The sequence below is a fragment of the Ceratotherium simum genome, chromosome 22 (genome assembly GCF_057802395.1).
Source record: "Ceratotherium simum simum isolate JZ-2026a chromosome 22, ASM5780239v1, whole genome shotgun sequence".
In the NCBI taxonomy this organism is placed as follows: Eukaryota; Metazoa; Chordata; class Mammalia; order Perissodactyla; family Rhinocerotidae; genus Ceratotherium; species Ceratotherium simum.
The window spans coordinates 41,118,246-41,133,308 of record NC_141921.1 but is presented as its reverse complement, the minus strand read 5'-3'; the positions used below and the strand labels follow the sequence as shown (position 1 = coordinate 41,133,308).

Sequence of the window (15,063 nt, the reverse complement as noted above, 5' to 3'; positions counted from 1 at the left end):
TCTTCTAATTATACATCTTTGTGAGACTGGATTTTCTCCTTTAAACAGAACAACATATCACAACAGGTTGAATGAAGAGGCAGATATGAGCATCCAGCTATCTTTTATTAGGCCCGACATTAAAGAGATTTGCAAAAACAAAACTCGTCTCACTAAGTTTTTTGTTTTGGAAATAGAGTTAATGTCCATAAAAATTTAATTATGTTAACATGCAATGAGTTTGCTATTTTAAAATTAATAAATATTAATTAATATATTAACTAATTTAAATTTATATTTAATTAATTAAAATTTGTTTGGAAAATAGAATTATGTGCAATAAAAATTTAATTACATTAACAGGCAATGAGCTTGTTATTATGAAATTAATAAATATATTAATATCAATAATTACTATTAAATATTCAAAAAATTTTCACTTTTAATTTCTAATATGATAAATATTGATGGATATAACCAGTGGTATGCTGATAAACTGACTCTCTTAAAAAAAAAAATGCTGATACGTAGCATTTGCCAATTCTGTGGCATAAATATTCCCACCATGGCTGATTTCAAGCTACCGTGACTTTACAGAGTGTGATGTTGGGAAGAGATCAAAGCAAAACTGGCTCTCCTCATGAGTTGGTACGACTCCAGTTGGCTCCAGCACCACTAATATAATCCACATTCAAAAGCTCTTTGGGGCCTCAATAATTTTTAAGAGATTAGAAAGTTTGAGAACCACTGCCCTAGAGACATGGCTATCTGGGCACCAGGAGACATAAACCATGCACAAAAAATCCTAGCGACTATGGCTATACATAACACGAGTGAATCTTAAAAACATTAACTATTTTGAGGAGAAGAAACCAGACTCAGATGAATACATACTACAGGATTCCATTTATACCACTAACAAGCAAAACTAAGCAGTAGTGTTTAGGAACGCACATCCTTTTGTGCAGAGCATTTACAGAAGAGCAAGAAAGTGATGGCTCCAGAAGTCAGGTTGAGTGGGAGGACACAAGTGGGGCACTCCTGGGGGGCTGGCAATGTTCTGCTTCTTGACCTACAGGCTGGTTTTGGGGTTTTTGCTTTACCATAATTCATTTATCAGTACAATTATTTTTAATGTACTTTTTCACGTTTGTGTTGTATTTTATAAAAAAAGGTTTTTAAAAAATGAAATTATACAGAACACGTGGATCCCCTGCTCTCTGATTGGAAAGCCACCCCCTCTTCCTGGCTCTAGCCCTGCCTAGACTCTGTCCCTGCCAAATAGAGGCTTGCTCTGCTCTGTGGTGCATCTATGTCCTTTTCCTGCCACGTGCTTAGTTTCAAGATGCAGCCAATAATTTTCTTAGAGTTGGTCTATTTTTATTTGTAGGTAATTGGAAAACACTTCCTCTGAATTGCCTACTTGAAATAGAATGTCTTCATTTGTGGCGAGCAAGACTACGTGATTCTGCTTCTTAACCATATATCACAGGCATCTTCCTATGTCAGCACTTTTTAACAGCTACGGAGTATTTCATTATATGGCTGTACCACAATTTATTGAACCAGCCCTCTGTTGATAGATATTTAGGTAGCTCCTGATTTTTTTGCTTGATGAGTAAACAAGATAATGGCCTTTATCCCATTGGACTGAGCTCTATGGGGATGGAGCCCCTGTCTACTCAGCCATGCACTGCAGCCTCAGCTCAGTGCTCCAGAAGTAGCATGTGCTCAATAAAATGATTGTGAAGTGAATGAACGAAGACTAACCAAATGAACTGTTTTGTATCAGTTCGAGCACAAAGATAGGATTCTCAGTGGAAGTCCCGTAGGCAAAGGAGCAGACAGGTAGTGAGTGGAGCCCAGTGGTCTAGGCCTGAATCAGAGTGGATTTAGATCCCAGCTCTCCCGCATGTGTGACTTTAAGCAGCTACTTAATCTCTCTTGGCTTCAGTGTCCTCATCTGTGAAATGGGTATAATAATGGCACCTGCTTCACAGGGCTGCTGTGAGGATTAAATGAGTGAGTACACGCAAATGTCTCTCTATGGGCCTAGCACATCACTACTCATTCAGTAGCAGTGGAACGCAATCATCTCAACTCACACTAGTTGTAAAAATGCAGCATGGATGATGCCTTTCAAGGGGTGACAACACGGAAACCAGGTCCTTCTGGCCCCTGCTTCTGTGGTGGTGGTTGTTGGTTTGATTGGCTTTTGTGGGGTCAATTTTGCTCCTGAAGAATCAGCTGCTCCCATAAGGAGAATATGTATACTCAGAGGCCATCACCATGGAGACAGTCAACAGTAGGGAATCCAAGATCACGTCACCTCTCCCTGGATGCTGAAAGTGGACTCTCAGGACCTTTTTACTCTGTGAGGTTGGCAGGGTGTCATCTTACTACTCACTCAGAAGGGTGGCTGGGAAGCAAAAAAAAGGCATCCCAAACTTAATAGCTTCATAACATCTCCTCAGCCCTGAAATCTTAGACTGTGTCAAGTCAAACACACTCAGGGCAAATCCTTACCATGCAGTTTTTGACTGCAGTAAGTCCACAGTCATTCGCTACTCCAAGCTGGAAGATCGAGACCAAGTATTCAACCAGAGTGCTCATTGGAAACTGGGTGGAAGAGAGGAGGAAGGTAAGGGAAGAGAGAAGATGGGCAGAGGGGCTCAGAGGGCGGACTGGCAGGGAGAGGTATGAGCGGGTCATTACTATTTCTAAATCAAGAGCCATAGATGATTCTATTTTCGGAACGTGGCATTAGGGTCTCTGTGCTCTACATAGGGGCGTTGCATTCAAGCAAGCATCAAGGTCTCCACTATATCCTGAAAACACAATAGCAGAAGTGTCAATATAGTCGTGCCTTGCAGTACTGTTTTCAGTGGGGTGTTTCTAGGCATTTGGTGTTCCCTGTCTGTAATCCCTCTACACCTTGATTTGAAGAATGTCTGCTCTCCCTGGCCTGGCCTTCCCCAGAATGTGGCACCTGCTGAGGCAGGCTTGATACTCCCTGCACTGATGTCCATGGATGAAGTGCTGCTCTCTGGCACCTGTTCCACAACCTCGCCCTGTCTGTGCATTTCAAGTTTTTACTTTCAAAACAGAACCAATGGGCTCTTGGTGTTCTCATGTACTTTGAAGGCCATCGCAAAATATTTGCCTGAATTGGCCTACTTGTAATTGAATATCTTCATTTGTGGTGATCAGGACTGAGCCACTTAAATTTCTGCAGAGACACCTAGACATGCTCATGCCTTCTTGGGAAATGGGCAGGGAAAAGAGGGTGAGATAGAATCGGCAGCTTTGATGTACGTGTAGGGAAAGGTGGTGGTGACTTCTGAGAACTGGGAAAGGTGATTTTCATGGAGGACATTAGAATTTACCACTCCTCTGGCCAGATATGCCTTGTGTTAGCCCTAACTGCACTTGGCCTTGTTTGGGGAGCAGCTGTGTGTCAGGGAAGTTCCGAGGATAAGAAAGACTAGCTGAGCAATCCCTTCAGGCTCCTGTGGGTGAGGCCGTACTCAGGAATATTATGGGCTGGTTCTACACCCAGAGGAGGTTGCATAAAGAAAGCAAAGTTGGAGTGATGTCAGAAAGATGGCAGACTCAGAAGCTCCAGGTTCTCGTTGTCCCAGAAACACTTAAAAAACAACCAGCTAAAATAACTATACAGGAGCTCTGGAAAACAGTCAATGGTCTGCAGCAACCAATTTAGAAAAAGCCACATTCAAAGTGGTAGGAAATTCCATATTATTTTTACTTGCCCTTTCCCATTCCCTCCCTAGCACAGCATGATGCAGTGTGGGGGAAGCACTGGCCCAGCTCTCAGTTCCCTTCCTTGAACCTAGAGGGAGTGGAGCAACATTCTAACTTGTCTGGGGTCTGCCTGAGGGATTGGTCTCTATTTTGCCTAACTCAGAGCTCATACAGGGAAAAATGGCATAGTTCATATTTCAGGCTAGGAAAAGCTGTGGAGAGCAGTGGTGATCACAGCTAGTGAAAGCTGCCAGGGGACTACAGGCCTGCAAATGTCTAGGGCAAGAGATCACAGGTAGAGGAATATAACAGTATATCTAAGGCCCTAAGAGGAAGCAAAGGAGAGACTCTTTGGGAAATTAAGGCATTTTAAAGCAGCTATGTATGCAGGGGAAATAAAAAAGCGCGCGCGCACACACACACACACACACACACACACACACACACACAAGCCAAGGCAAGATGCACTCTCAGAAAAGTCCTGAGAAGAACTTAAGCCTTCACACCAGGCTAATTCCATGGCTCAAAACATGCCTTGCTAGTTAGTGGAGATCTTCCCTCCAATGGAGCCCGTCTGCAAAGACTAGGAGAGGTGGTTGTTTTTTCAAATGCCCAATTTTCAACAACAAAAAATCATAAACCATACAAAGAAACAGGAAAACACAGCCCATTCAGAGGAAGAAAATACAGTGGCAAGAACTATCCCTAAGAAATATAGGCATCAGAAGTACTAGACAAAAACTTTAAAACAACTGTCTTAATATGCTTAAAGAGCTAAAAGAAAATATGGACAAAGAACTAAAGGAAATCAGGAAAATGAAATATGAAAAAAAATGAGAATATCAATTAAAAAATAGAAATTATAAAAAGGAACCAAACAAATTATGGAACTGAAAAATACAATAACTAAACTGAAAAAATTTCACTAGAGGCATTCGACAGTGGACTTGAACAGGTAGAAAAAAGAATCAGAGAACTCAAAGACAGATCATTTGAAATTATCGAGCCTGAGTAGCAAAAAGAAAAAAGGAGAAAAGTGAACAGAGTCTAAGGACTAATGGGACACCATCAAGCAGACCAGTATACACATTATGGGAGAAAAGAGAGAGACAAAGGGGCGGAGAGATTATTTGAAGAAATAATAATCGAAAACTTCCCAAATTTAAAGAAAAGACATGGATGTACAAATTTGAGAAGCTTAATGAATTCCGAGTAGGATAAATTCAAAGAGACCCACATAGAGACACATTATAATCAAACTGTTGAAAGTCAAAGACAAAGAGAGAATCTTGAAAGCAGCAAGAGAAAAATGACTCATCACATACAAAGGAGCCCTTATAAGATTATCAGTAGATTTCTCAGCAGAAACTTTGTAGGCCAGAAGGCAGTACAATGATATGTTTAAAGTGCTCAAAACAAAAAAAACTATCAACTGAGAATACTATAGCCAGCAAAACTGTGTTTTAAAAATGAAGGAGACATTAAAACATCCCCAGATAAACAAAAGTTGAGGAAGTTCACTACCACTAGACCTGCCCTACAAGAAATGCTAAGGGGAGTCCTTGGAGTTGAAATGGAGCAACACTAGACAGTAACTCGAAGCCATATGAAAATATAAAGCCATATGAAAATATAAATACATGGACAAATATAAAAACCACTACCTTTGTAATTTTGATTTATAACTCCACTATTTTCTACCAGATTTAAAAAACAAATGCATAAAAATAATTATAAATCCATGTTAATGGGTACACAATATGTCAAGATGTAATTTGTGACATCAATAATATAAAGCGGGAGAGCTCAGAGCTGTAAAGGAGTAGAGTTTTCATATATGAGTTAAGTCAAGTTGGTATCAATTAAAATAGATTGTTATAAATTCAGGGTGTTATATGTAATCCCTGTGATAACTACAAAGAAAATATCTCTAGAATATACACAAAAGGAAATGAGAAGGAAATAAAAATGTGTCACTACAAAAAATCAACTAAACATGAAGAAAGGCAGTAATGGAGGAAATGAGGGATAAAAAAACCCTGTAAGACATACAGAAAACAAATAAAATGGCAAAAATAAGTCCTTCCCTAACAGTAATTAATTTCAATGTAAATAGACTAAACTTTCAATCAAAAGACATAGATAGGCAGAATGGGGAAAAAAGAACAGGATCCAACTATATGCCCTCTATGAGACTGTCTTTAGATCTCAGGATATGCACAGATTGAAAGTGAAAGGATAGAAAAAGATATCCCATGCAAACAGTAACCAAAAGAGAGCAGGGTGTCTATACTAATATCATAAAAAAATCGACTTTTAAGTCAAAAAAATGTTACAAGAGCCAAGGAAGAACAGTATATACTGAAGAAAGTGTCATGAAGAAGTAGATAATCTGAATAGAACTAATAATTAGTAAAGAAATTGAATCAGTAATCAAAACCTCCCCAAAATAGAAGACCACGATTAGAAGGCTTCACTGGTGAATTCTCCTTAGCACTTAACTACCTTAACATCATAAAGGCCATTTCTGAAAAGCCCACGGCTAACATCACACTCAATGGTAAAAGACCAATAGCTTTTCCTCTAAGATCAGGAATGAGACAACGATGCCTGCTTTTGCCACTTCTATTCAACATAGTATTGAAAGTTCTAGCCGGAGCAATTAGGCAATAAAAAGAAATAAAAGGCATAGAAATTGAAAAGGAAAAAGTAAAATTGTCTCTGTTTGTAGATGACATGATCTTATATGTACCAGACCCTAAAGACTACACACACACACACACACACTCACAGACACAACTGTTAAAACTAATAAACAAATTCAGCAAAGTAGCAGGATACAAAATCAACTTGCAAAAATCAGTTGCATTTCTATACGCTAATAATGAACAATCTAAAAAGGAAATTAAGAAAATAATTCTATTTACGATAGCATAAAAAACAATAAAATACTTAGGAATAAACTTTACAAAGGAGCAAAAGACTCATATTGAAAACTACAAAACATTGTTGAAAGAAATAAAAGAAGACACCAAAAAATGGAAAGATATTCTGTGTTCGTGGATTGGAAGACTTAATATCATTAAGACATCAATACTACCCAAAACTATCTACAGATTCAGTGCAATCACTATGACTATTTTGCAGAAATTTAAAAAATCTACCCTAAAATACATTAAGAATCTCAAGAGATTCTGAATAGCCAAAACAATCTTGAAAAGAAGAACAAAGTTGGAGGACTCACATTCTCTGATTTCAAAACTTATTGGAAAGCTACAGTAATCAAAACAATGGGATACTGGCATAAAGGCAGACATAAAACCAATGGAATAGAATAAAGAGCCCAGAAATAAACCCTCGTATATCTGGTCAAATGATTTCAACAAGGATGCCAGGACCATTCAATGGAGAAAGGACTGTCTTTCAACAAATGGTGTTGGGAAAACTGTATATCCACACGCAAAGAATGAAGTTAAGAATGAATGAGTTAAAATTTTCGCTGGGTTAGAGAAAAAATCAGAAGAAGAAAGAAAAAAATTGAGATAAGCTTTGCTAACTGCAGCTGTGTATGCACATGCTCAGCTACTGGTAATCAATTGTTGCTTAAAACTGACCAGATCTTTCTGTTCCTCCTTAGTACATAATGAGTGAGTTGTTTTTCCAGAAAATTGAAGTCCAGATGGTCAAGGAAAAAAGAAACCAGTTTCACAAGACCAGACACAGGCTGAAGATGATGCCAAAGATCCAAGATAAACCACATGGGAAGGCACCAGTCTGCAAGGCCACATGTTCCCCTCCCCTAAAACCCCAGATAAAAACTCCTAACATTTTCCCTTCAGGCATGTGGATTTGAGTTTTACTCCCATTTCCTCGTCTGGCTGCCTTTTGATAATAAACCTCTTTCCTTGCTACAATCTTGACATTTTGGTGATTGGCTTTGCTGTGCACTGGATAAACGAACCTGAGTTTGTGTTCAGTTTCAATTTCTTGGAAATGACACCAAAAACAAAAGGAAAAATAGATAAATTGGACTTAATCAAAATTAAAAATTTTATGCATCAAAGAACACTATCAACAGAGTAAAAAGGCAATTCATGGAATGAGAGAAAATACTTGCAAATCTTATATGGGATAAAGAATTAATATCCAGAATATATAAAGAACTCCTGTAACTCAACAATGGAAAAACACACAACTCGATTAAAAATGGGAAAAGAACTTGAACAGACATTTCTCCAAAAAAGATATACAAGTGGCCAATAAGCACGTGAAAAGATGCTCAACATCATTAGGGAAAAGCAAATCAAAACCAAAATGAGATAGCACTTCACACCCATTAGGATGGCTATTATTAAAAAAACAGAGAACAACAAGAGTTGGCGAGGATGTGGAGAAATTGGAATCTTTGTGTATCATTAGTGAGAATGTAAAATGGTACGGCCACTGTACAGAAGTATGGCAGTTCCTTGAAAAATTAACCGTAGAATTGCCATATGACCCAGCAATTCCACGTTTGGGTATATACTCAAAAGAATTGAAAGCAGGATCTTGAAGAGAATATTTGTACATCCATGTTCATAGCAGCATTATCTACAGTAGCCAAAAGGTAGAAGTCATCCAACAATGGACGAATGGATAAGCAAAATGTGCTGTATCCATACAATGGAATATTATTCAGCCTTTAAAAGGAAGAAAATTCTGACATATGCTACAGTGTAGATGAACCTTGAAAACACTATGCTCCATGAAATAAGCTAGTCACAAAAACACAGATACTGCATGCTTCCACTTATAAGAGGTCCTTAGAGTAGTCAAATTCACAGAGACAGAAGTAGAATGGTGGTTGCCAGGGGCTGAGGGAGGGAGAATGGGGAGGTGTTTAACGGGGACAGACTTTCAGTTTGAAATGACGAGAAAGTTCTGGAGATGAATGGTGGTGGCGGTTGCACAACAACGTGAACATACTTAACACCACTGAACTCTACACTAAAAACTGGTTAAAGTGGTAAATTTTGTTATATATATGTTACCACAATAAATTTTTAAAAAATCAATCAGAAAACATAATATAACGGGGATAAAAGAGAGTGGGGTTGGGAAGAGTGAGGAACAAAGAAGAAAGAGAAAGGGAGGAGGCAAGCAGGAGGGATGGGTGGGAGAGAGAAGACAAGGAAGGGAACAGGTGCAGCCCGAGACAAGCGGTCAGGTGACACTGTAACGGCTTTCCCAAGGGGTTGCGGATGGCGGGGTGGCTAGTCCCCGAGCACACTCTGGAAGGGAGGGGGCAAACTTAAGCCTGTGTTGTGCAGGATGCCCTGGAGTTTTCTGCCCCACTTCCTATGGCCAGGTGTGGGGGAGGAGGTGAGAGGATACAGCAGAAGTTTGAGAAAGGGCGTTATAGACGTTCTCCTGAATACCTGCTCTTTTCCAGTTCACCAAAGCCACTGAGAAAACACCCCAGTGCATTTACAGAAAAGAGTACGTCCCCTTCCCAGGCCACAGACCGGACCAGATCTCCAGGTGGTACGGCAAGAGGAGAGTTGAGGTAAGAGGGGTCGGGGCACCACACTCGGGCCTGGGCCCCTCCCGGCGCTCAGGAGACAGCACCAGCCAGCTTCCTCCAGGCCCAGTTCCCTCTCAGGAGCACAGGGGTGCTCTCATTAACACACTCCCCGGACAAGGGGCTGCCGATGTTCTTCACCCTCATTACCGAAGAGCAGACGATCCATCTAATCTTGGGCTGGTAGCGTTCCCCTCACCCTGTAGCCCAGCATGTTCCCGATCATTTCCCCCATTCCTCCACACTCTTCCACCGGGATGCAGGCAAAGGGTGCGGGAAACAAACTAACAAACAAGGGAAGTATTGAATTAAGGTGAACAGAGTCAGGAATCACAAAAGACACTCCAAAAGCTGGTAGCGGTGATGCTTGGATGATGACAGCGTTTTGTGTCATCTATGCCCTGGCTTCCTGATCTTTTGTATGAAAAGTCAAGCGCTGTTCAGCACTCTCTCGCTTGTGGGGTGCCTATCTGTGCATCTCATTGTGTTCCAGGCCCCAGGAGCAGGGGAGGGGATTGCAACCTCAGGACACACCCCCCAAACCCAAGACCAGGCATTTGAGACATTTATTAGCTTAGGTGAGACTGTGCCAGAGGCTCAGAGATGCTGGCCCTTCCAGGAACAGGAGGGAGAGCCTCATCCTACATCAGCCCCTGTCTGTGGTGTCCACCAGGCTCGCCCTGGGGGAGCAAGCGTGTAGGTGCTCACCCACTGGGTGCACAGCTGTGCTGTCCCCACCATGCTCTGGGGGTCCCCCAAGTTGCTACTTTTGCCAGCCTGCTGCTCATGGGGGTGATTTCTGTCCCCCCTCTCCCACCTCACCTAACCCTACATCTGCCTAAACTCAGGGTGGGGACAGGGAGGCACAGGATGAAAGGTGGACATCTGTTGGAATGAGAGCATTTCAGAGCTTGAAGGAACCCAAGAGATTGTTTGGCTCAGCACCCTCATTTTTAGATAAAAGGTGCCCAGGGGTGGTGAGTGTCTGGTTTGAAGCTGTGTAGCTTGTTGGTAAGGGACTGTGCAGGGGGCTGCTCTGCAGATCAAGCAAGGAGTCTCCTCGGATCCTTATCATCCTTTTTCATCATCTGCCGGGGTTGACTCTTTGTCTTCTGCATCTGGGGATCCATGTGAGGATAAATAGTGCCAGATTTTCAGTTCTCTGCTGGCATCCCTGGACCGTGCTGGCATCCTCGGACTACGCTGATGCTCTGGGACTGCCAACCTTTACCGTTAGTGTGCACTGAAGACACAAATGCACTTTAATATAAGGAAGTCAAAATTAGAACCTATGATCTGGGGATCCTGGCCCCCAACCATCAATGTACGTAAGGCACTTAGCCTAGTTCTCAATATACACTAGGTGCCCCTTCTTAAAGTCTTTTGGACCCATTGCAAACCCTGATGAAGGGATAACTACACATACATATAGTCTGGTTAAAATAAGACCCCCCCCCGGGGGGGCCAGCCCGGTGGCGCAAGCGGTTAAGTGCGTGCGCTCTACTGCGGTGGCCCGGAGTTCACCGGTTCGGATCCCGGGCACGCACCTACACACCGCTTGTCGAGCCATGGTGTGGCAGCATCCCATATAAAGTGGAGGAGGATGGGCATGGATGTTAGCCCAGGGCCTGTCTTCCTCAGCAAAAAGAGGAGGATTGGCAGATGTTAGCTCAGGGCTGATCTTCCTCACAAAAAAAAAATAAATAAATAAGACCCCCCACCACCAACACACATAAAATAGAACCAAGCAATGGGATATTCATTCCTAAGGACTCTCTTTAAATAGCCTGTTGTGGGCCGGGGACCCTGGACACAGCACCAGCTGCCCACGGCTGCTTCAACTCTGAGTCTTCCATGTGCCTCATTCTGCACCTCGTCCCCCAGGACAGCTTCCCCTTCCATCCCCGTCCTCTCTTCACTCTTTTCCCTTCTCAAGCAAGTGCTATATCTGCTCTTCAAGTTGACCACGGATAGATGGGGTCATCGTCCCCCAGGGAGGACCCCCTTCCTGTGCTTTTTCCCTCAGCAGGTGTATTAATCACTTTTTTTATTTTCTGTGTCTTATGATTCTTTGATATCCTAGGGGCCTTGCTAATCCTGGAGAGATTATCCTAAGATAATTAGATATCCTGAGATAATGTCCTGAGAGATTAGCCCTCCCAGGGCCAGCGAATTCCCAGACAGTAAACAACTTGCCTGCCGTCACGCCTTACAGATGCAAACCAACCAGTCTAGAGCCCATATCCCCAACCCCTCCTTTATCTAAGGCTTTCATACCAAGCCAACATTCCCCTGCCCTAAATCCCTCCAGGGCCAGGTACGACCACCAGAGGCACCCTCCAGCCTGGAGCCTGCTGAAATATTCAAACTATGCAATCCTGAACTTCGCAAACTTGTCTACCTGGCCTCACCCCTTCTTTCCCCTGGGAACCAGGGTGAAGGCCCTGGGTCATGCTCTTTCCTCACTCCTTCTGCCTCCTGCCCGACCCTGGTGCTTTCCCATATGGCCCTGTGTGGTGTGGCCTGCCCCCTCCTCTTGGGAACTGTAAGTCATAAACTCTTCTTTCAAAGGCAGTTTTCTCTATGTCTGTTACCTAACCACACCTGATCAAAACAAAAATTCCTGCTACATAATCAAGACAGCAGGGCCGCACCCCAAACCAAGAGAAATAGCAAGAAAATCCCTCTTGGCCCCTCTCGTTTCTCTACCATGATGCCTCCTCAGCACTTTCCTTGGTTGATGGGAACCCCTCCAACTGGCTTTCCCTGGTATTGGAAATACACTCCGGCACCTCGTGATGTGGATCTTGGGAACCCCTGCTTAACGGCTGTGCCCATCCCCCCGTCTCCCTCTGGCATTGTGATCTGACTTATTTATGGAACCACCACTTGAAATATTGGGTGCAGCCAGCATTTCCAGACCATGGCAGACACAGACCTCCCTGTCTGCTCCAGACAAGAGGACGGGCATGGAAATCCACATTATCCTCCCCTGTAAATCAGCCCAGGCCCCCAGGATTCCCTTCCAGGGCCAAGAGGATTTTCTGAGGAAGAGCGCTGATTTGGATAAATGTCCCTGAGTAAGGAGAACATGGCTTTCTTCTCCCTGTAAATAACTCCCCACCAAAGAAATCAGTCCCTGGGTTTCCAGCTGAGGGAGCCGTAAATCCTTTGCAGGAGAAGACAATTTATGGAGCGTTCTCTGACTCTTCCCATAGTAACTGATTGAAATACAAGGCGCATACGTCAGGCTTGGTATACAGCATCTTTCACTTGCCATGGAAATAGGCGCTTGGATGGATGAGACTCGAGGCAAATCAAAGGGTGTAATTTCAGATCTCAAGGGCATGCAACAAGATGGCTCTGACTGTTCCTTTTCACTGGGTGTCCTGACTTTCATTTTAATGTGTCCCCATAGCTTATTCTAGGGAGGAATTGGCTTGGCAGAGGCTGGGGGCCACTCAGGCGGGGGACTGACGGCAGCTAAGCTGGGACGTTTGTTGGAAGGTGAGCTGCTTCAGGGTGGGACAGACAAGTGTGTCTCCTGTGTGCTGGCCTCGAGGGCTCAGGCAGCCACACTAGCCACCCGCCCATGGAGGCCCCCTCTCCATCAGCACCACAGCCTCTGCCTCCACCCACGGCCAGGTGGATGCCTTGCTCTGATTGGTAACATGCCCGCTGTGTCTGTCCTTCCAGGGGCTCCCGTACAAACACCTGATCACCCACCACCAGGAGCCCTCACACCACCATCTGATCAGCACATATGACGACCATTACAACCGACACGATTATAACCCAGCCCTGCCCCAACGCCGCACCTGGAATGGACATAAGATGCTGTGGCTCCCAGAGAAAGCCGACTTCCCCCTTCTTGGTATTTTTATAATTTGGGACTTCCCCCTGCATTGGGCTGCAAGGGATCCACAGCTGCACAGGGCTGAGGCGTGCTCGACTCAAGTGGAAGGACCCACATGGGTGACCCTGGCTCTGGGAGGGCACTGGAATGAGATGATGGGGAGAGAGTCCTATTTACTCCCAGGGCCGCCGCCTGCCCTCTTCCCCTGACGCGAGGCGACGTCGCCTGCCCTCTTCCCCTGACGCGAGGCGACGTCGGCTGTGTGACGAAGCCCGCACCTGCACACTGTGGCTGCATGTTTACCGGGAGCACAGGTGGCAGGGAGCAACACCCTTGCACACTCGAATCAGTCATTCGTCCATAAACAGGGACTGATGATTTCCTAGGTGCCATGCCCTGCTATAGCTCCTGGGGACACAGCAGTGACAAACAGGGAGGAATGCCTGCCCTTGGGGAATTGACATTCCGGTGGGGAGACAGAAAAGACACCACTAAAGCATAAGATAACTTAAGCTCTAGTAAATAAGAGAAGTTTGGACCAGGATATGTGCTATGAAGAAAAGAGGTAATGTGCAGAAAGCCAGGCGGGTGTTTGTGACTCTCCTTTGGGTGGAACGATGAGGGACGGTCTTTCTTGAGCAGATAGTTGAGTTGAGAAGCAGGGAGCCATGCAGTGACTGGGGGGAAGAGCATTCCAGGGAGAGAAGAGCAAGTGAAAAGGCTCCAAGGCAGGAGGAGAGGAAGACCACGCAGGGGCTCACAGGCCACAATAAGGAGCCTAGATTTTGTCCTTCCTGCAGTAACAAGACTTGGACGGATTTACTCGGAGAGTGCCTTGACCTGATTTGCATTTCAAGCTACCCCATCCTTTGCCGTCCTACCCTTCGATGCAAAGGGACATAGGTCAGAGAGTGAGCTGCTTGTCACAATGCGTTACTTCCACAAGGGCTTCTCCTCGAGATGGCTCTCACCAGCCCACACTGCTCCCTTCCCTACTGGAGTGGGACAGTTGCCCAGTCAACCAGGCCATGGGGCTGACTTGTCCGAGGCCTCTCTGGCAGAGCTGGTCCCTCCTGAGTACGCAGGGAGGCCCCACCGTGAGGCTCGCTTCCCTCGGGGCCGCTGCCAACCTGGTCCCTGATACAGCAGCCTGAGAAACCCCCAGGGCCCCCTTCTCCTGGCCCAGCAGGCAGGCCTCCTCCTCTAAGTCCTGTTCACCCAGACCCCGGTTTCTCCTGCAGCTCCCGCTACGAACTACGGACTCTATGAGCAGCTGAAGCAGAGATGGCTCGCACCCGAGGCTGGCCCGAGGGAGAGCATTTACACCTCGTCCTACCCCAGACCACCCTGGTGTGCTTTGTCTCGGCGGGAACACGCCATCCCTGTCCCTCCCCCCCGCCTGCACCCTGTGCCACATGTCTGAGAACTGCCATCCCGCTGGAAATGCAGGCGGGACCAACTGGAGACCCACCGCACCATTGGACCTGCTAGACAGCAGGCGGCTGCAGATACACCCGGGGTTTTAAATCCGGCCCGTTGGAGACACCCTTAGAATCAAGGTCTGCGTTTCACGGTTCCCGCCCCTCCTCCAAACCCACAGGTTCCTTTCTTTTCCATCCCACAATTAAAGCTCTTTGACACAATGGAGTGTCATGTACGTACAGAAGACAGACCCAGAATGTCAGAAGAAACTGGAAGGACCCTTAAGTTCCACTCCCTTGTTTACACGAGGGGAAACTGAGGCAGAGAGGTAACACGACTCCTTCAAGTTCTCACAACTTGGTACATACCCTACAGGAGTGTCTGATCCAACGGGAAAAACATATCCGACGACGAGACCCGTCTCGAAAACTCCACGGATTAGTCAGTGTGGTTACGGGGAGGCCAGTGCTCAGGGGCCGGCGGT

General features: G+C 44.9%; 1 protein-coding gene across 1 annotated transcript; it reads left to right on the top strand.

The window, feature by feature from the left end:
- Positions 1 to 2,506: 2,506 nt before the first annotated feature.
- CFAP107 (cilia and flagella associated protein 107) lies at positions 2,507 to 14,602 on the top strand. Its single transcript, XM_004426095.3, has 4 exons — positions 2,507 to 2,620; positions 9,173 to 9,286; positions 12,998 to 13,175; positions 14,399 to 14,602. The coding sequence occupies exons 1-4, from the start codon at positions 2,507 to 2,509 to the stop codon at positions 14,578 to 14,580; spliced, it is 588 nt and encodes a 195-aa protein (XP_004426152.2). The 3' UTR covers positions 14,581 to 14,602.
- Positions 14,603 to 15,063: the final 461 nt, after the last annotated feature.

Coding starts and splice junctions, on each gene's coding strand:
- CFAP107 (XM_004426095.3), top strand. CDS start 2,507: ATGCAGTTTTTGACTGCAGTAAGTCCACAGTCATTCGCTACTCCAAGC. Junction 2,621..9,172: donor GGGTGGAAGAGAGGAGGAAG/GTAAGGGAAGAG, acceptor GCTCTTTTCCAG/TTCACCAAAGCCACTGAGAA. Junction 13,176..14,398: donor AGCCGACTTCCCCCTTCTTG/GTATTTTTATAA, acceptor TTTCTCCTGCAG/CTCCCGCTACGAACTACGGA.